The following is a 20,639-nucleotide window of genomic DNA, read 5'->3' on the forward strand; positions in this document are numbered from 1 at the left end:
CAGAACAGTTTCTAAAATTCCATCATTTCAAGCAACTTTTTACTAAACTTGTGGAGAACTAGAATTGTGATATATTCTTATTAACCAAAGCATAAATAAAGCCTTAATGAAAGAATTCCTTGAAAAATCTGGCATTAGGCAGATTTGTGAAGCACAACTGGTCTGTCTGGATCTTTTTGCCTATGCAGATTTGTTTTATTGATGTCAACTGTAATGTTGAATCCATAACTTTAGGGTTTCTTTGCCCTGAATCCCACATATTTCTTAATGAAGTGACAGTTACCTGTAGCATCTTTCTGGCCTTGCTTCATGTCTGATAACTTTTCAGTTTTACCTAAAAATGCACCAACTTTGCTCTGCTTGTTCCCACAGTCCTCCTTTTTTTATACCAAAAAAATGCTTGTTTCAAAAAGTTTTGGCATCCCTGCAGTTAGGTGCTAATAGCAGGGCTTGAATAACTAACACAGCCTGTACAAAAGCTTCAAAATGTCTTTGTGGTTCTTTTCCAGTAGATTTTGTGGGCCTTTTAGCTGTGGCAGACTTTCCGGCGTGGATCTAGCTCACCAAGCTTGCAATGAGCAAACTTATGTCCTGAATGTGTGTGACACTGTCCTTGGCCCAGCTGTGGTGCCTGGCGCCAGCAGTCTGTGTGCCTCCTGCCAAGCTGGATCCACAAACATTTTTATTTCTGACAAAGGGCAACTGTTAGGAGGAGTTGTTGTCTTGCTTGGTGTTCCTACTCCCTGGGATAACTGCTGTGACAAGCATAGTAACCATCTGCAATAAGACCGATACGTTGGTGTCTTTCCAGTGCAATAATCGCAACCACCTTCTAAGCCTTTGATAGTTTTTGCCTTTTAAAAATTTTCAAGGGCAATAAAGAGAGTTACAAACCCAAGCGCTGGACAAGTCAACCAGAATGACAGTCCCAAAGGTGCATTAGAAAATCCTACTTCTAAAATTGTTTGAAGATTATATGAGTCTAGCCTTCTTCTCTAGGTATTAATGTATAGTTTAAACAATAAAACGAAACCCAGCAAGTCCATTTTAGGCATCCCGTTCTTTTGAAGAATGTATACCCAGTTTCACACCAACATTGTTAGCTTTAGAGAGATTTGAATTGCACAATTTTAAAAAGAAATGGTAAGAGAAGACTTACATCATATCTGTGCAAACTCTAATGAGCATTAAACACGGTGATTAAAATTTGAGCCATTGCAGAAGCAGGAACTGGACATTAATTACTTTTTACATTCACTGGACCCTATTCTGTACAGTTACTTTTCTGTTCTCTAAAGCAAGCTAGTGTAGTATAGCTCCAGGCTGTAGTGTAGGTTTTAGATGGGCCTTGTATTTTTGAGCATGTTTGCCTCGTGAATTTATGCACTCATATATCTGCAGCATTGTAAATCTAGTAATAGATGTACTGCATTGATGTTTTATTTGTTTGCATTGCTTAGCTCAGTTTTGCTTTAGAGTATTTCCATTTTATATCAATGCAGAGAGTCTGTGTTCTGGATTTGCATTTTTGAGCTGCCTTGCTGGAAATCCTTTGGATCTTTTTTTTCCTTCACATTGAAAAATCCTGGTATAAAGCGTAGTTTTTTGATGCTAAAAGTAGTCATTGTGTTCCAGTTAGGATTTTTAAGCTAGGCCGTGCTGCTTAAAGGAAAACTGCAGTGCTTATATCTGACAACTAGCTAAATGAGCAAAATCTATATTAAAATGTCTGTCACTCTGTCAAACTTGTCATTTGGTTTTATGACCATTTCCCTGGGTATTTGAAAAAAAAATACAGGAACTCTGATCACAATGCAAGGCAGATGGCATCATAAATAAATAATGGAAATTAAGCCAAGCTAAAACATATGAGATTTTGTAGGTGGACGTTGACAGTACATCTCATTTCAAACCATATACCAAAATAGGCTAGGGGGCAGGTTTTGTAGTTCCTGGAGCTACACTGCTTTCTGTCAGAATATAGCTGCAAAGGGCACGTAATAAAAACCCTAAGAGAGGAGTATTTCCTAGCTCACATCCTCATCCCTACTGCTTGAAAGCACCATCCTGCAGCTGCAGGAACAATGGCATAGATTTGCTGTCACACTACAGCTGGGAAGAAACAGGCTTCTTGTTTAACAAGAAATTAATGAATTCAGATGTGCTTTCTGTTCTGCCATAGGGTGAGAGAAGCAAAGTTTCCTGGGCAGAGGAGCAGACAAAGCAAAGCCTTGAGATCAGTTTAATTGCTTTTTTTGAGTAAACCATGTCAACATTTAAATTTTTTACTGCTATGAAAACCTAAATATGGAGTGCTGTCTGAAAACAAAAGATGGACAAGTTTTGATCAGAAAATCAATGCGTGCATTTCAACCCTGTGGAAACACCTTTTTGCCTTTTCTTTTTCCTGCCTTTCAGAACAAGATTTTGCTCTTTTTGAATGGTCTTGCTTCTTCCTTCCCTCCAGCTGACAGGAGGTAGGCAGGAAATGTCCATTTGCCAGTGCCGCCTCAGCATGTCGCTTGTCACCTTAGTTCTTCCCTCAAAAGAAGAACTATTTTTATAGCACTGACAAAATAGGATGGTTGAGCAATTAAATGGTAGCTGATTCATATAGCCTTCCTTCCAATGTAAGCTGCCTGTAGAGACAGCTGTCAAGTTTGAAGACCATGTTTCTGTTTTTCCATTTCCTTTGCTCTGCTCTTCTTTCCTTTTTCGTCACTTATTTACTTATTTTCATTCCTTGCTTTTTAGTAATCAGATTCTGTGGAGAACCCAACTAAATGCTGTGTTTTGTTTGAGAAATCAAATGCACAAAAACCTAAAGAATGTAAATAATGCTAACTAATGGATGCCACTTGGATGCCACTAATGGATGCAGGCTTCTGTGTACTTAACATCTGTAGCACTATTAATAGGTCTTCATCTGAATTATTCTTAAGGGCAATGAAGCTGGAGGGATGCTCTAGGAAATGGCAGGCTGGAAATGGCAAGCTAGGAGAATCAGAGAAGAGGAAAGAACAGGAGAGTCATAGCATAACATTGGTGGGGGGAGCAATTCAGTGACGTAGTTCATCAGATGGGTCAAAGGTTCAGAAAATGCAGCTGTTCAAAGCCCAAAGAGCGCTAAACCACTGTGTTGTGAAGAAGCCAGCGTGCAGCAGATGAAGCCATTTGAACCTTAGTTGCTGCAATAAATTGACCTTTGGACCTGACCTCATTGCCCTCACAAAACCCAGATTCCAAATAAAACCTTGTGGAGGTCAGGTTTGGGTCCACCATAGCATCAAACTGGGTAGTGCTTGCAGCTGCTGGTTGACAAATAGTCAGTTGTATTTATCAGTGTGGATTCAGACATAATATATTTATTCCTTTGGCTGATTAACTTTATTGGTTTTATGCATTTGATCAAATACCTCATGTATGTTCTGCTCATTTGACCAGATCTTAGAAAAGCTGGTTCCTCAATCAAATGCCCAGATGAAGTGATCAGAGTCCAAATGATTAGTTTGACAGAATCTCCCTTATACATGAGGTCATCAAAAATACCTGTTTGCTTTAATATCTGTGTGAGATTGACATGTCCTACAGTGAAAACCATCTTTAATGCTATTACTGCTACTTTAAAGTAGGAAGCTGAGACTTTTGACATACTTTATGACCAAAGAAGCGTGAATCAGCTCATTAATTAATGAAAAAATGGAAACTTGTATGGATTTTAAGGTGAAAAATTGTGAAAATACATGTGCATTTCCTACTTGATCAGTGATAGCATTGCTGCATTTGAGTGAGTAATTAGAAGCACCTTAAAACAACTGTGGAAATCTTTTTTTCCCCCACAGACTTTGGGCATCATTCTGCTCCATACCTGAACGAAATCCTTTAGGCTTTAATAGAAGAAATTTCTGCCCAAGAACACTAGTTTAGGTGTTTGTAAAGATATACTTGAATAGACAATTTGTGGGTTTTGGGTGTCACAACTTATATATGTGTATGTTTATATATATATATATATATATATATATGTGTGTGTGTGTGTGTGTGTATGTGTGTGTATATATATATATAAATATAACATAAATTATTGGCTTTTCATTTGTTTTAAAAAAATCAAATGATTGTTTAAAATGTTTTGAAATTAATTGCAGTTTTCCATTAAGAGCAAGCTCTCTTTAAAGTCCCCTTGATAAAAACAGAAGATATTGCCTGTGTGGAATAAAAATCTAACTAAAAATGAGACAGTTGATATGAAGCGTAACGGTGTAGAGTTGTAGAAGCTTTGGGGCTCTGGGACTGGGGAGTGCTCTTCAGACTCTTGGTTCTGCATGTTACCAGATCCTGCTTTAAGCCTGATGTATTTTGTGCAAAGCAGAAAGAACTGTGTAAATGAGTGAGTAGAATGACTCTAATACATGAGACGCATTGAATTTTATGCCACAGCTGGAGAAACTTACCATTAATTGAAGCTGTGAGCAAGCGTATGTCATTTTTGATATAACATCCTTCCTCCCCTGCCACCCCCTGCACCCTCCTTCCCCCCAACCAAAATCCTGCGTGGAGTCAGATTGTTGCTGTAGCCTTTGTGAACCCCTCTCTTCTAATGTTTAATCAAGTGCTGAAAAAGAGAAATTTGCAGACTATTTAAAATGTGGAAAAATTGCTTCCCAATATTTTTGACAGAGAGAGACTGAGAACACACAGCATTGAATCATCAGGAAAATTGAAGATTTCCCCTGAACAGCATTGGGATTTTACAGCAGAGGACTTGAAAGACCTTGGAGAAATTGGACGAGGCGCTTATGGTTCTGTCAACAAAATGGTCCACAAACCAAGTGGGCAAATTATGGCAGTTAAAGTAGGTGATGCCCATACTTATGTTTGTACTTCAGTCCATTTAGGGTTGAAATGTGATGGAGAATTAATGTTCTTCCATCTGTCACCCATCTGCTGCTCCTTTCTATTTATTTCCAGTATAAAGGCTGCTTTTTGCTGAAAATACATTGTGTAATGGGCATATTGTCAAGTGATTTGTGAAGCTCTCATAATTGCTTGTGTCCTTTTGAAAATGCCTATCAGGAATCTACTGTTTTGAGGGGATTGCATGTCTCTGGAGACTGATAATGTGACATGGACCTTCACCTCTGGGTCACTGGTTCAGATACAGTCTAGTTTGGTAGTAGACACAAGTTAACATCGAATAGCCTCTTGGTGTTTTTGTGAAATAAGGTAGTGACTTAAAATTTGCTTTTTATGGAAATATGTGCCCATGGTGTAGTAGTTGATAAGCTTTTCAGGAGAAGCTGGGATGGGGTAAACACATTCTAGAGAGTGTTTTGCTGCTGTTGGTGTATGATAGAGTGTCCTTACTTTGTGCTTACCATGCTGAACCTGCTCTGGAGATGCAGATAGTAGCGGTTTCCAAGACTGTCGCTTTTGTTCCTTATGCTACCCAGAAACTCGCCTTAAAAACAAAACCAATATACAACCTCATTTCCTAGCTAGGCAATATGAAGTAATCTTTGTCTTACTGTAGTGGTGCTACTTACTGGGGACTTTTGAGGAATTGCTTGTCCGTGATGCTGGGTGAGGTGGAGAGCAGCTGTATTCTCATTCTCTCTTTCTCTCTATCTGTCGTCCTTCTCTTGTCCTTCCCTTTGCTTGCTGGGTAGTGATTAATGACATCATTCTTTTAGCTCTGTTGATGAGATCAACTGTAAGTGCTCCTGTGGCTCTAATGAAAGAGTAGAACAGAGCGTGAACTATACAGCACTGCATCGCTCTCTTTTTCAGCTCTCTCTGCCTTCTTTGGAGTACTCTCTGATTTGATCTGGAAGCATTCATTCCTGCTGTTTTCATGTGCCAGGTAGACGTATCTAAGCCCCAACTCTGGCTACTGTAAAAATAATTGATACTTGTCTCAAGTGTGTCAGGGCCCCTGGAGTAACCACCATCCTCTGATTTTTTTTTCTTCCAGTAAGTGTTGACTTGCTCACAGTAGAGGGATATTGGCCAGGTCTCTCTGAGCTTTTTGGATCCCAGTGCAGTGATATTTCAACCTTCTTTTGAATCTCTAAAAATCTCCAGTGGAGCTAGAGGGTCATTGTAGCTAAAGGCTTGTTTCTCTTAGTTGCCTTTGGTGGAACTTCTAGATGGAGTTTGCAGATCAGAGGTTGTAAACTGCTGATGTGGTGAAATGAGGCCTGGGCAAAGCGTACAGCTCTGGTACTCCCAGCCTCAGGCCCAGGGTGTATGGCCTGAACGACAAGTTTTGCTACCCTGATCACGTCAGTTGTGGGTAGAAAAAAATCATACCTATAGCTGAGTGACTTTGTTAGCAAAAGCTCTGCAGTGGGTACAGCTGTGTTGAGAAGAGTGCTTTGTTTAGCTAACATCACAGAGAAGGGGACAGCTCCACTGGCACAGCAATTCTGTTGTCCCAAGCTGTGTTTGCATAAGGGACTCTTAGGATCATAGAATAATCTTGTCAGTGTCCAGCATCAAAGATCTATGATGCAAGTACAGCCTGGGAGGTGGAAGGAGCAACCTGCCAAACTGGCTTTCCCAAGGGAAGAGAGATGGGTTACACCCAAGTGGGGTACTTGACTTGAGGAGTTGATATCAAAAAAAAAAAAAAAAAAAAAAAAAAAAAAAAAAAAAAAGCCATCTTCTTTCTTCTGAACCCATTCCCCTTGGGTGGGCATGGCTAAGCCTGCTGCACTTTTTTCTCCCTGGGGTGGGAAAGAAGGGTGGAGAGTCTGGGGAAGCAGCATCCATTTTTAAGCTGTAAGCAGCAAAACAAAGGGCTATTCTGTATGGCCTAAGATGGTGGAGATAAAGCATGAAAATGAGAAAAGCAAAATTTGTGGGTGGAACAGTATGTGAGGTCTCCCAGGCTGAAATAGTTACTTTACATCTTGGATGATGCAGTTATTTGAGATCAGTTTTCAAGACAGAGTTGATCCTGGACTAGCTATTAGTTCATCCCAAACTATTAGTCTTTCTTCGTCAGGTTACTTAAACTGTTGCTTTTGGGGCAGTCTAGGTTGTACATTTATCTCTGTGCTCTGTACAATATGTTAATTCAGCTTGTAGACCATACATGTTGCAGGTGACCTACCTTTTCTTCTGGTGTCTATCACTCAAGTCTGCAATGTCCTGGCAGCCAATAGAGCTGTTGCTTTCTGAAGCCCTTGTTGCTCACCTGCATTCAAGTAAGCCAGCTGCTGCCTATGGTCTCTCCTTGCTCTCTATAGGCAGGAACTTTCCTCATTACATTGCTTTCTTTCTTTCTCTCTCTCTCTCTCTTTTTTTTTTTTTTTTTTTTTTTTTTTTTAACTCCCACCTTTTCTTCCACTCCACATCCTTCTGTGTGAGAGGGAAGTTTAGAAGGGGAATAGCTGCTTGAGAGGAAATCATGCAAGTATAGTGCTTTCAGGTTGTAGTTAAGATCTAAACAATACCTGCTCATAACTCACTGGCACGTCACTGTGCCATGTGCAGAGCATCAGAGGGGCTGCCCTTAATCTTGCTGAATTTCAGAGCCAGCATCTCTGCTTATTTGGTAGTGCTGCTGTTCTTTTCCTTGCCTCACCAAGAGATGATTACAGCAACATCAGTGCAGCAGGCAAATCATCCTTGGAAGGACATTCAACAGTAGGAAATAGCTTTTGGAGGCCACAAGCCAAATGTTGTTGGCTGTTCTATACTGATGAGTGAAGTACAGAGATGTCTCCAGAAGCTCCTAGTTAGATGCAGAGAAAATTGGTATGTACTATCTTCAGAGGGCTGCCCCTTGTCACTTGTCAGCCTCCTTCTGCTTTGGACAGATCAAAATTCTTCTTGTTCTACAAGCATGTCACATTTATATTTTAATAAACAGATGAAAAGTTGCTCTTTTTCTCTCAGAATGATACTATAGTTCTTGCTACATGGAGGCAGACAGGGGATTCTGAGCATGTATCCTGCTCACCTCTCAGCTTATGCAGATGTGGCTCTTCTGTAGCATGCCATCAGGTGCTGTTTCCAGCTCCTTCCTCTGCCCTTTTTTAGCCTGTCATGCCCCTCTCATGGTGCTTTGCAGTCTTTGATTTCTTGAAATTTGATGTAGTTTAGCCTTCCATTTTATCTCTGCTTTGTGTAATTCATTTTTTCTATGACACAGATGCTGCAGAGCATTCAAGTTCCTACCTCTAGCCATTGGTACCTCACTTCTGTTGTTCCTGAGGTCTCTAATCAAAGCCTTTTTGCTTCCCTTGCCATCTACATTTCTTACTACTGCAGGCAATGCATTCAGCCTCTGTTGCCATCCTGCATGTCCTAAAAGATGACCTAAAGAACTAAGATCTGCAGGTAGAGACACAATTTTGTTTCACTTCCCAATTTCCACTCCTTTATGCAGTTTGACCTAGTCAGCCAATCTATGGATCCTGGCAGCTTTAATCCTAGCACCTTCACTGAGGGTGTCTGGTTGCTCTCAGCAGCAAGCCTGCCAGTCTGCTGGATGAGTCACAAAGCTCTCATCTGGTACTCAGACCTCAGTGGGAAAAGAGGAGGATGTGCCTCTGCTGCACTGGTGTGAAACCACTTCAGCAAAACCTTCAGGCTCCCGGAGTATTGCTGAGGGAGCAAGAGGGTTCAGTAATGAGCCCTTGTGCCCGATCCTGCTCCTTTCTCTCCTCCCCTTTTATCATTCTTTGCCCCTATAAATATATACTCAAGTAACAAAAAGGCTTTACCATGCCTCTTGAGAGACAGGCCAGAGGCTGGAGCAGCAAGATGGCCATTGTAGAAGCAGAGAGCTCACGCCTGCGAGGCTGCCTGGGGCAGCAGGCTGGGAGCCGGGCTCCGTTTCAGAGGCGGATGATCACAGTCTTTGCTGTGATACTTTTGCATCCTTTACCCTCTCTCCTGAAGAAAACGTGTTCCTAGAGATGTCAGAAAGAAGGGGAGACAACAAAGGAACGGAAAGAGAAGTCCCAACCAGAGGATTTGTGTCCAAACCTTGGAAAATGTTATAGTATGTTTTCAAAATCCTAATAAAAGAGAATCCTCTCTCACAGACCTTGCTGGTCCCTTTTATATAATCCCTTGTATAGTCCCTTTTTGCTCTCAGTTAGTCAGCTGGCATTTCAGTCTTCCTCTTGCCAGAAGAAACTGTTTGTTTTCCTGAGAATTTTTTGACATCCATCCTAAGTCAAGGCTTTCCCAGGTGGAAAAGAGAGCAGCTCAAGTTTGTCCGATACCTGCCCAGTCTGTGCAAATTCACAATGACAAGGCCAGTCTGTAGGTTGCCTCACCTCCTTGGCAGGTTTTTCTTCTGGACTCCACGTTTTCCATGAAGAAGTCTCTCCCCTGACAGGCATCTGCTGACAACACCAGCACTGTTTGTACTCTGCAGCTTTGCCTAGTCCATTTACCAGTTCTACCTTGTGTCCTCTGACTTTATTTCGGTTTCGCATTTTCTCTTCAGTCTAACAGTGTTTTTGGCCAGTCCATGGCTGTTCATAAGTGACTTGTGGATCTATCTGGCTCTTTGGTCTGCTCTGTGGAGAACCCTGGGCCTTTCTCAGGATCTGGCCCATTGCACTCACTCCTATTTCAAGTCCAGAGGCTTTACAACATGTGCCATTTTCTAGCCTGCTTTGATATTTGCTATCCAGTATCACCGTGTGTTTTGGTCATAGCTGCTCCATGACGGTTATGCACCTTGTTCCTTGATGATACTATAAATTCTAGGAACCAGACTGTCTTTGGCATATCAAAGAAAGCTTAGAGAAGCCCTATTTCATTCAAGTCAAATTTTGGAGCAACCTCACCAAGCATTTGAGGATTTCCCCACCCCCAATTCTTAAATTTCTCTCTGGCCTTGTTGATCGTAGTCACAAAAAAGGACTTTAAAAAAATCTTTGGCATACTTGATTTTTCCGGACTGATATAAAAGTGTGTAAATAAAACAAAAGCCCAGAACTGAATGAAAGCTAGGAAGTATTCCCACTGCTGGAGCAGGAAGCTTTGCTTATTATTTAAAGAGTACATGTTGTATGTAGTGTGGATTTATTATCCAGGGTGTTTAAAAAGGCCCCTTGGAGGCTAGGAAAGTTACTTCTTTGAAGAGTTCACAATGTAAATAATCACATATTTAAAATAGCCAACCTTTACTCTGTAAAGGAGTGTGCATGCCAGTCAGAAGTCTGAGTATGACAGTGATGTCCTTGAGCACTCAGAAGATTGGCAGAAATAGGCGGTTCAGACATCTGCACTCAAATTCCTCTCTCTTATCAGATCAGCATCTTTAAACTTTCTTTGCTAGACCCACCATTGCTATCTGGCAGTGAGGAACTCTTCTGATATTTGAGTTTCAGTATTAGGAGCTTCTGCGAATTCCTTCCTCTTCCAGTACTGTTATTTTCAACTGTCTGAAAAATAAACTGTAAAAAAACCTAGTAGAATGTTTCTGCTTCAGCTAACCCTCAAACTTAATGTTATAACCACATGGAAAAGTCTTACATCTCTTTTTTGTTGAATGTTTTTTTCTGTCAGAAATTGCTGTGACTAGGAATGTAAGCAAAATGGGGAGGGGGCATTTTTGTCTGTAATCCTTGTGTTTCAGATTTCCCTTATCCCAGAAAATATAATGCTTTTTGGTCATACCCCAAGATTTTCTGTATCTTCCAGTATCTACCATATAAATCAACCTAGTTATCTTTCTTTGCAATATTGCTTAGTCCAGTTTCATTTCCAGCCAGTGTCCTTTGTTTCTATTTTCATGTTTTCTCTTAGGTCTAACAGTATTTTGACCATTTTATAGTCAGTCTTCTATTTCTTCTTGTATAAACATGTCCTGATTAAAATCAGAAGCAGTATCAAGATCAGCTGAGTAATCAGAGAAGCTGGCCAAGGTGCTGTTTGGAGATGTGTAAAATTCAATAGGATGTGAAGCCTATAAAATGTTCATAAAAGATCTCTGTTCTTCCCAGAGGACTTAGTAAACTATGGAGCCATTTCTTGTTCAGAGCATAGTGCTTCTTTCACATCATTTTGCCTTGTATTCACTGTTTACTCTTATCCATAGCTTTAAAACAGATGTTCAAGTCTTTGCTTGGCTTTCAGAGATTATTTTCTCTGATGGCAGCCTCCCACTTTGAAACAGGTTGCTAAATATCAGATATCCCTGGGAGCAGAAATATAATGTTATTTCTGCCTCCATAATCTCTACATCCTTCAGCCAGATAGTCCATAAAAACCCACCAAGATGACATGTTAGTTTTTTTAAGTTCAGCCAAGGGGCAAATTTCTCTCTCCTTCCTGTTTCCCATATGACTTCTGAAAAGAAGTTTGGGGATTTTGCAGGCTGGGATATGGCTTTGTTTTCATTTCCATTTTTGGCACTTTTAGGTACCCTCTCTGAACTTGACATCTTTTTGTTATATATTGTAATTTCCTTTTTTCATTCATCCATATTGGTAGCTAGCTGAGAGAGAAATCAGTGCTCCAAGGACTACTGATACTACACTGAGAAAGGAGAGGATGAGAGAGAAGGAGGTTAAAAGGAAATCAGGAGAGAGAGTAAGCCTTATTTAGGAGATGGGAAACTATTTGGGATCAGTGAAAGACCTACTGCTTCTGTCAGCAGTAAAAATGTTTCAGATGGGTAAGTAAACCTTCTCTCCATGAGCAGTGAATGGGCTAAAATCCCCTCTTCCCTGATCATTTTATATCCTTAAGTTGCTGTCATTCCCCAGATAATATCCAAACCTTCAGTGACACTGGCAAGCACTACTGTGGTTGCTTTTTGCTGAACACAGCTGAGGACAGCTGTGAGTCCTATGACATGTGAACAGAACAGCACTGTTCTTACTGTCAGCTCAAGAAGTTTGTTTTCAGTTTGGCTGAGTTTATAGCTTTTCTTTCTTTTCTTTTTTTTTCCTTTTTTTTTCTTGCACTGCACACTGCACCTGAACCTTTTCTTGTGTATGTTGGGACTGGATGATGTCTTTTATATTTTGGGTCCTGTTGATACTACCTAGGGCATAGCAGAGAGTTCTTGTTTCTGATATCAGGAGGCTTTGTCCCCACCTGGATTTATACTGAAATTTTGTCCTGGAAGGTTTGATGCAGTTTGTTTGAAGCCAACAAAGAAATGTTAAAAGCAGACTTTCCATAAGCCTCTACTGAAAAACATTCTTTTTCCGTACGTGACTTCTTTGGCCATGACAGTGACTTTATGCAGTAGAGTAACCAGGCTGAGAGATGAAAGACCTGAAGCTAAGTTAGACCTTTCCATCCCTGTCTTAACTGGCATTCTCAGTCTTACTTGCCTTGTGTCTTGCTTCCTCTGCCATATCCCACATCCTCAGGGGATTCTGCCTGTGCGAGCTACTGCAGTCTTGCATTCTGCCTGGAAATTAGTAGCAGATCTTCATTATGGCCTCACATGCTATTTGTGTAGTGACTGCTGTTCACTTCAATCACCTTTTGCTGTTTCTCCTTTGTTCTTGTTTCACTGGTGAATGCTTGTTCTGTAGCTGGTTAACTGGGACCGCTGGCATGCATCAAACTCCCTAGTGCACTCTAACTAAACAAAGCCATCGTTTTTGGCCTGGGCTGCTCCCCAGCTCTGCAGCTGTGCTGCATGCTGCCTCAGTTTTTTTCCCCCTCCTCTTGAACTAGCAAATCTCCAGTCTCCTGCACTCTTGTGTGGGACTCTCCAGTCCTGCAACATGTAGTTACTTTCACTCCCTGAAGTGTATTTGCTGAGGAGTCCATGCTGGCTTTTCAAGGCATCCTTTAGCTCCCTATTCTGCCTGGATGTTCTGCATTACAACCAGCCCTCTGTCTCTTTCTCTGGGACATCTCTCTGCCTATTCTTTCTCCCTGGAGATAATGTGTTTGGAAAAAGGAGGAATCTTTGGGTTCAGTGTTGTTCTGGGGTGCTGTTAAAATCACTTCTTCCACATGGCATGTATCTTGCACTCTTTCCAGAGCTGGAGAAGGTAGAGCAGAGAAGGAAATGTCAGAAGTAGAAGAAGGTGCTTTCAGCTGAAGCTGTAGAGATTGAGAAGCAAGTTAGGATGGCTGTGACAGGATCATGCAGGGGAATGTGGAAAGAGGCTGGGAGAGGCTCTGAGAAGTCCGTGAGTTAGAGAGTAGGTGCAGAAGGGATCTCTGAGTTGCAATGTGATGAGAAGCTTCTCTGGCATTCCTTCTCACCTTTTTGTGAACTTTTCAGTAATGGATGGCATCTCCATGAGGATCTCATCTGTTTCTGATAGGTCCCACCATGGTGACTTTTGAATCTATCATTCTCTGTCAAGGTCAGAGCAGTGGCATTATCGTTTTGTACTCACAGTGCCAATGGTGTACCCTCAGCCTTTGATATCTCGGCAGGATATGTACTGTTTTATCATGTAGGCACAAGACAAAGAATTGATCAAACTTGTCAGACTTCACTGCTATGACTGAACTTTTGTGAAATAGATTTGAACCAGTGACCTAGAGGTGAAGTGTTTTAGTTTCATTAGTAGTCCCTTAAGCCATCTTCTTGCTCTGTTTGCAGCTATAAAATCCTACCCACTCAATTGTATTGCAGGATGTGGTTGTTACAGATTTGTGGTGTGCTGGACAAGTCTCTTGCCAGTTTTCCCAAGTTCTCTAGACTTCATTGGGAGGGAAAAGGGCAGTATAAACACAATGATTGTTCTTGGCCAAACTAAAGCTACTAGAACACTAAGAATGAATGATGAAATGCCAAAATATCAGGATACACCAAAGGTAAGGAAAATTATACAGTGTCAATACTGTCATCATTTTGTGTGGGTCGTCACAAAATAGTTTTAAAGTATTTAATTATATTGCTAATTCTCAAATGACGCAATACGAATGGCCAGCCTTGAAAGTACCTTCATACACTTAGCCTTATGCTTGCTATGTGTGTGATCTTGCTGCCAGCAGTGGTTGCACACAGGGCAGTGAGCTCTCTGCTAAGAAGTGTGGGTGGGAATGGGTGCTACTATCATGCAGATTTTTCCCACAAGCTAAAGCACATGCACAGTATCTTGAATAATCTTTCTTTCTTGGATAGTAAATCAGTTTTTCTTGAAAGAGAGGTCAGGCTACTTCTGTTGGTCTAGACTTCTTGTCAAATATTTTTTTTTGTTTGTTTTTTTTAGTGATTTCTCAACATAAATCACGTTTTCAGGATCACAGTTTTCCTCACCTGCATTTCAGGGAATGGATTAATTACTGCAAGATGCTAAATATGTCTGTAAAATTACAGAAAAAACTGTGGATGGTCTACTCTAGCCTTCGTTTAATAAGCTGAGTGGTTAAACATCTACAGTTTGCTATTTTCAAGCTTGCATTTTTCTTTCAAACCCAAATCAGACTTTTCTGGGATGTGGTGCTAAAATGTCCTCCTTTAGAGATTATTTCCATGACAACTGTGTCTTTTAGATTTGAGCCATTTCAGTGTTACTGTAGCCTTTGAAAAGTAAATAACCTATGATATTTATTTATTTATTTTATGATGGGAGAAAGTGTGTTTTCCCCTGCCTCTCAAACTGGGGTGTTAACGATGTGGTCTTGTCTAATGCTTCAGAATGTTTTAAGAAGATAAAATTATTTGAATACAGGCCTTAATATATTGTTAATGTTACCTAGGCCAATGCTAGGTGAAGAATTCAAAGTTAGTCTTTATGAGAAGAGCTCGTAGGACTGTTGCCCCCTCTTTGAAATTACCAGAGCAATGTCTTCTCTGGGTTACATGATGGTCCCTTTTCACCTTGCCATACACGTTCTGCCCAGTGAAGACCACCTGATCAGAGATTAGCAGCAAACATATGCACTAATGTAGTGTAAGCACAGTGGAGGGAGCTTCTTTAGCTTCTGTGTTTTCCTTAGTAATTTAAACATAGTATTTCTTGGTTAGATTTGAAAACCGTCCTCAGGTCCCATCTAACATGGATAACAACTATGTAAGAATTTATTTTTTAAAAGAAAGTCTGAAAGTATTGTTTTGCTGTAGGTTTCAGTGAAATCTGAGCTTCAGTTTAATTTTGATATTTCCTCTGAAAGTGATAGTTAAAATGCTCACTAGGGTAAAATTTGATCAGAGATTTTATAGGCTGAATTAAATGGCCTTAGGGGTACTTAGTTGCAGGTCTTCTCTTATTTGAGAACATGGTTTAATTCTCTATAGAGTGTGTTTGAACATACCTTGGGGATTGTGTGCTCAACTTTGTGTTTGGGGTCCTTGGTGTGTATCTCCAGAAGTTGTTATGAAGTACAGTAATGGCATGTAAGTGATAAAGTCTCTGCTAATCTTCCTCTTTCAGAGAATTCGGTCGACAGTGGATGAAAAAGAACAGAAGCAACTTCTGATGGACCTCGATGTAGTAATGCGAAGCAGTGACTGCCCGTATATTGTTCAGTTTTATGGCGCACTCTTCAGAGAGGTGGGCACTCCAAACTTGCTTCATTCACAGCAGACCTTGTTTTTTGCTTTTTTTTTTTTTTTTGTTTGTTTTGCAGTTTTCCGCTTGCAATGAGGAGGAGAAAATTAATTTGTGTTAGTATTTTTAGGCCTCTACTTTTAGTCCAGCCTATTTAACCAAGTGACACAGATACCTGACTGCTGCTGAATGCGTGCTGTTCCCACTCACTGCCATATCTGTCTGCATGTGTCAGTCTCTCCTTCCTTTCTGCCATTCTCTCCTTTTGATGAGCTGCTGGGTTTGTGGCTCTCCTAAGCAGAGCTTTGGCTGAGTGGGTGGGTGCTGCTGCGACACAGTGTTCGGACACAAATGTGCTTTATGCGAGCTGTTACCAGATACAACTTTATGAAAGCCCTTGTGCAAATTCAGCACCCCTGTAACAAAGGGTGCTGCAGTGATAGTAGCCACAGTTCCTAATAAGCTTATCTAATGTACATATTGTACCAAGGCTATGTCAAGAGACTTCTGACTGACATGCTTCTTCCTCAAAGTGGTTTGTATCTGCAGTTACATTAAAATATAAGGGCAACTACAGTGGTTCAGACCAGAGCTGCTAGCCTTATGTCTTGTCTCTGGCAGTGGCCCAAAGTGTTTGCTTACAGAAGCATATGTGATATTTCCCCTAAGCCTTTGGTCATATACAATGGCTGTCTTCAGAGTTAGGTGTCGTATCTGTGTACTTTGTGATTCTTAGTGAATTTCTTTTCCATGAAAACCTTCAGTTTCCTCTTAAATACATGGACATTTTTACACCCATGGTGTTCTCTGAGAGATACTATCATTAGTTGTCTCACCACCTTGATTTATTTTGAGTTTACGTTGTGCTAGTTTTGAGTGGTACCTCTAGTTTTTGTATATGAAGAGGCAGCGAACAATTGACTGTTACCCATTCTTTCTAGGTCACTGGCAGTTTCATGGACCTTTGTCATGTTTCCTCTCTGTCATGTCTTCTCTGCTCTGACAAGCTCTAGCCTATTGTGTCTTACATGGAACCCATTCCAGACCTTTGATCATCTTTTTTGCCTTTCTTGGCATCTCCTACAGTTCTGCTCTATCCTTTTGGAGCAGATACCAAATTTCATGACTGTTACTGAAAGAAGCAGTATCTGCAATAGCAAGCCTAGGGACTATAATTTTGCTTGGCCCTTTTATACGCGTGCATATGCTGTAGAAAGAGTTACTCAGCATAATGCTTCCATGAATTATACCCAGTGAAGACCAGGATTACAGCACTGAAAGCTATGTAAGCTGATCACAGTTAATTCTAACATAGTTCAGCTATGTTCATGGCCAAGAATATGGTGTTAATCACCACGTCTGCAACTCTTTTAGCATTTAACTATATATCCATATTTTAAGGCAATATGCTGCAGGGCTACAGAAGGTATAATGGTGTCTCCTGCTTGCACTTTTGCCAGCCACTCCTGTTGTTATCTAGCTTTGAATGACTGGGAAAAACAATTGAAAGTTGGCCTTCTCCACAGAGCCTGGATAGTGTTAAGACATGGTTGGAGGCTAGTCCTGAAGCTGAGCTGAGACTTTTCAGGCACAAGAATTACAGGCACAGGAATTGGAATATAGCAGTGGTAGGCAGCACTGCATTGCAAACCCTTGGTCCATTTGCAAGAGCAAGAGTGAGCAAAAATTATGTTCAGGTTGAATATCAAAACGTGGTTACTGCTCCTCTTCCTTCAGAGAACAGCAGCTCTTGTAGCTCTTCTGTAGATGTGGATTATTCCTCCTCCTGTACTCTCTCTGGTGTAGGGGAACAGGCATGCAGACTTGCCCATTTTCCACCACTTCAGCCTAATCTCGGGACACAACCCAAGAGAAGGAGGAAGAGACCTGCTAGCTTGGTCTTTTTCTTTGTACATTATCTGGTCCATGAATATGAATGGGTATGTTTCCCTTGTTGTATTCTGTCTCATTTGTTCACCAAGCATTTTCTGATACAGAAAGTTTTAAAATGCTGCATTCTCTCTGACAGTTCTGGCAATCTGAAAACCTTCTCTTGAAAAATAACTAGATGACGTAAACTGTATCTATACTTTTGATTCAGAAGAGTTGACAGTTGGTCATTACCACTGTACTTCAAGGGAACCCGACATGGAACTGGGTCTTCTCTGTGAACTAGTGCTGTTTGTATGTCATCAGGGAGCATCTTAACCCATGTTCTTTGTTCCCTGTTCTTCAACCACATGGGCCCTCCCTCTGTTACTTTTGTATGTATGTATATGTATATAATGTAGTATGTAACAATGTGGAAAACTGTAACTCAATTGACTGACGTCTGACTTTCCTTCAATTCTTAGACATCCATTAGATGAGGTTAATTGCCTGTTTATTGAAACAAGAACAGTATTGGAAAAGTCCCAGGAAACAGAGTTGCAGCCTTTACATGAAGTGGGGGCCTTCATCGCACTGATGTCATATAGTGTACATGCTAGAATAAGGTTATCTATGACAGGGTCCTCTGCTTGCTCTTGTTCTTGTTGCTGGAGCTGTGGAAGCTATGTCCTTCATTTCACCATGTTGCATCTCTTGGTGATGTTAGAGCACCCTTCGTTTTGCTAACATAGCTATTAAGTGGATTGCTCTGTACTCTTGGTTCTCCAAAGATCCTGGGTAGAAAAAAATCAATTTATTTTTTTAGTAATTGAAAGCATCCCTGGATATTAGTTTCCTAATACATGACACTGGGGCTCATTTTGATGTCCACAACCTGGTCTCTTAACAGAAGAGAAAGAAAGGAGGAGGAAAAGATCAGGAGGAGAAAGACCTAGAAGAAAGCATAGAAGACAGAAGCGGCAATTATGCTGCTATTCCTCGTTAAAGTGGCTATAGAGGAATGAATGGATTCAGTGCTTTAGGAAGTCAGACACTGTTTTCATACTGTGCCACTGAGGCCTTTGACTCTTGTAAATGCACACAGAACTCTACAAGTTATCAGTCATGAGAGATCTATTTTGAAGAGATTCTGGTTACTCTTGTCAGTTTGTTGCCTCCTGAATTAATGCATGCTAGTTGCAAGTATTAAAGATACTTGCCTCTTTAAGTAATACTCCCTAGAAAAAAGAAGGTTGCTAGGATTTTTGCGAAGAATTCACCTGAGTCACTTTCTTTTAGTGAGAATACAGGACTGTCTGTCTCTGAGCCATGCCTCTGCATTGGGGAACCAGGAGACTGGAGAGCTGAGAGCTCGGAAGTGGGGGGGGGAATCTCTTTCTGTGTACCTACTGGAGGCTATATAGCTAATCCAATTTTACACAATATCTCTAAGACTTGAATTGAGAGCGGTCAGTTACTATAACCACACTCATTACTCTTTTAAAGTAACTCTACCCATTGCTTTTCTTGAACTTTGTCTCACTTGAGACCTCAGCAGTGACTCCTACATAGCACGAGCATAGCTGAGCTAAGTTTAAACTGATCAGCTCAATGACTGATGAATTTTATTGATGCAAAATTCATTACACACTGCAAAATCTGCCCAGGAAGCCAGATATACTAGCCTATGGTGAGCTTCTACTAGTACCAGGAAGAGCTAGCACGGTGTTGGTAACATATGGATGATGTTGTTGTGAAGTATTGATGTATCCTTTATGAATTATTATACAGTGCTTTTGCTCCCTTCACTGCTTATGCCCACTCATCTTGAGTGACCCACAGGAGGGTGGTTTGGAACAGCATTTGCAATGCCTTGAAAACTATTTCCATGTTATGTACGTTAATTTCCTCAAATATTTGTTATGCTATTCTCAGCTCCCATAAGTAGTGTTTAAAATCCCACCTTGGGGTTTTGACCAGTTAAAATTTAGTTCAAGACTGTAAGATGTACATGAGTTTTCAACAGTTATGAATCCTTTGCAGATTTCATAAGAAACTTTTTTTTGGTTGGTGAAATATTAAAATTCCATGAAGAATGAAATATTCCATGAAATTCCATACTGCATAAATGCCTGCAAAAAAAGACAGAACGATAGTCAGCCTAGATTTTCTGAGATAGAACAGAACCACAACTAGAAAAAGAAACAGTAGCAGAATAAACACTTTCTGTAGCCTGCCTCTTCAGTCAGAGACAGGATTATCCTGTGTCTCTGAGATGTCTGGCACATACCTGAAATAAGTATGATATTCAGGATAAGCGCTAGTAGTTACAAAGATTTTCAAGAGGAGGGACTGCATCCAAGTATCTGTGTAGGACACACCATCCAAATAGCTTCTTAAATCTACAGTAGATATTATTTCAAAATCTTCGTCTCCGTTTACTGCCTTAGAAAGCGGTCTTCCATCTGATGAAGACCACTTACGGTTTGTAATAGAGCTGCTCTGAAGCATTTCTCTGGCAGTAATCTCCATTACTATGGAAAACTTTGACTGTGTTGACATAACTCAAGGCATATGCCCCAGAGAGCATGCCCTGGTCCCTTAAATATATGTCCTCTGTGTAGTATAAACGATGAGATTCTTGATTCTCTCTTGTTAGTATAGATGTAATAAGAAGTTTCTTCTTCATAAAAGGTTGCATAAAGGTTCCCTGTAGTACCCTAACATAGTAAATTTGTAGCATTGTATCTACGTGACATGCCCAGTTGTTAACTGGGAGCTTGGGATACTGCTTTTGGAAGTTAGAGCATCCCAGCTGCTGGTTCAGAAACAGTTTTTGTGTGTGTCTTGATGTAGCAATATTTTGAATGAAAAACTGGGTGCAGGGTGTTCCTAGATATTTTTGGAATGCTTACAAGACAAGTACTAGAGGCTGGTAATTTAATGCCTAGTGAGAACTAAAATATATTCTTTGGAAGAACAGCTATAACTGGAAGAAAAAAATCCAGATGCCTCCTTCATCATTTTGTAATCAGAAATCAACCTGCTATAGAAGCATAAATTGAAGAGAAACTTTCATTAAGACAATTTTGTCCTCATATTTCAAGGTGAACCAGCATGCTCCCATGAACACCAGCACTACTCTGTATTTGATAAGAAAGGGGACTGAGTGACTGCTACTCAGTCATCCCCGCCAGTCTTCCTCTTTTTTCTCAGTAAAATCTAGCAAGTTTGCCAATAGGTAAGCCTTTGCAAGTCCCCAGAAGGGATCAGAACCTGTAGAATTTTGAGTACTAGGATCAGCTTTAGTGACGCTGCAAA

The 20,639-nt window shown here is 40.6% G+C and overlaps 1 protein-coding gene across 4 annotated transcripts in view; it reads left to right on the top strand.

Moving 5' to 3' along the window:
* MAP2K4 (mitogen-activated protein kinase kinase 4) overlaps nt 1-20,639 on the top strand; it is a 102,610-nt gene that overhangs the window by 52,688 nt on the left and 29,283 nt on the right. For 3 of the 4 annotated variants that reach the window (XM_062591606.1, XM_062591603.1, XM_062591604.1), the window contains 2 exons: nt 4,681-4,855; nt 15,333-15,452. In XM_062591606.1, coding sequence (XP_062447590.1) covers nt 4,681-4,855; nt 15,333-15,452 — 295 coding nt within the window. Of the gene's footprint in view, nt 1-4,680; nt 4,856-13,683; nt 13,771-15,332; nt 15,453-20,639 lie in introns of those variants that run through there. The other variant, XM_062591607.1, reaches the window with a different exon arrangement.

Source organism: Rhea pennata, chromosome 19, assembly GCF_028389875.1.
Source record: "Rhea pennata isolate bPtePen1 chromosome 19, bPtePen1.pri, whole genome shotgun sequence".
Lineage (NCBI taxonomy): Eukaryota > Metazoa > Chordata > Aves > Rheiformes > Rheidae > Rhea > Rhea pennata.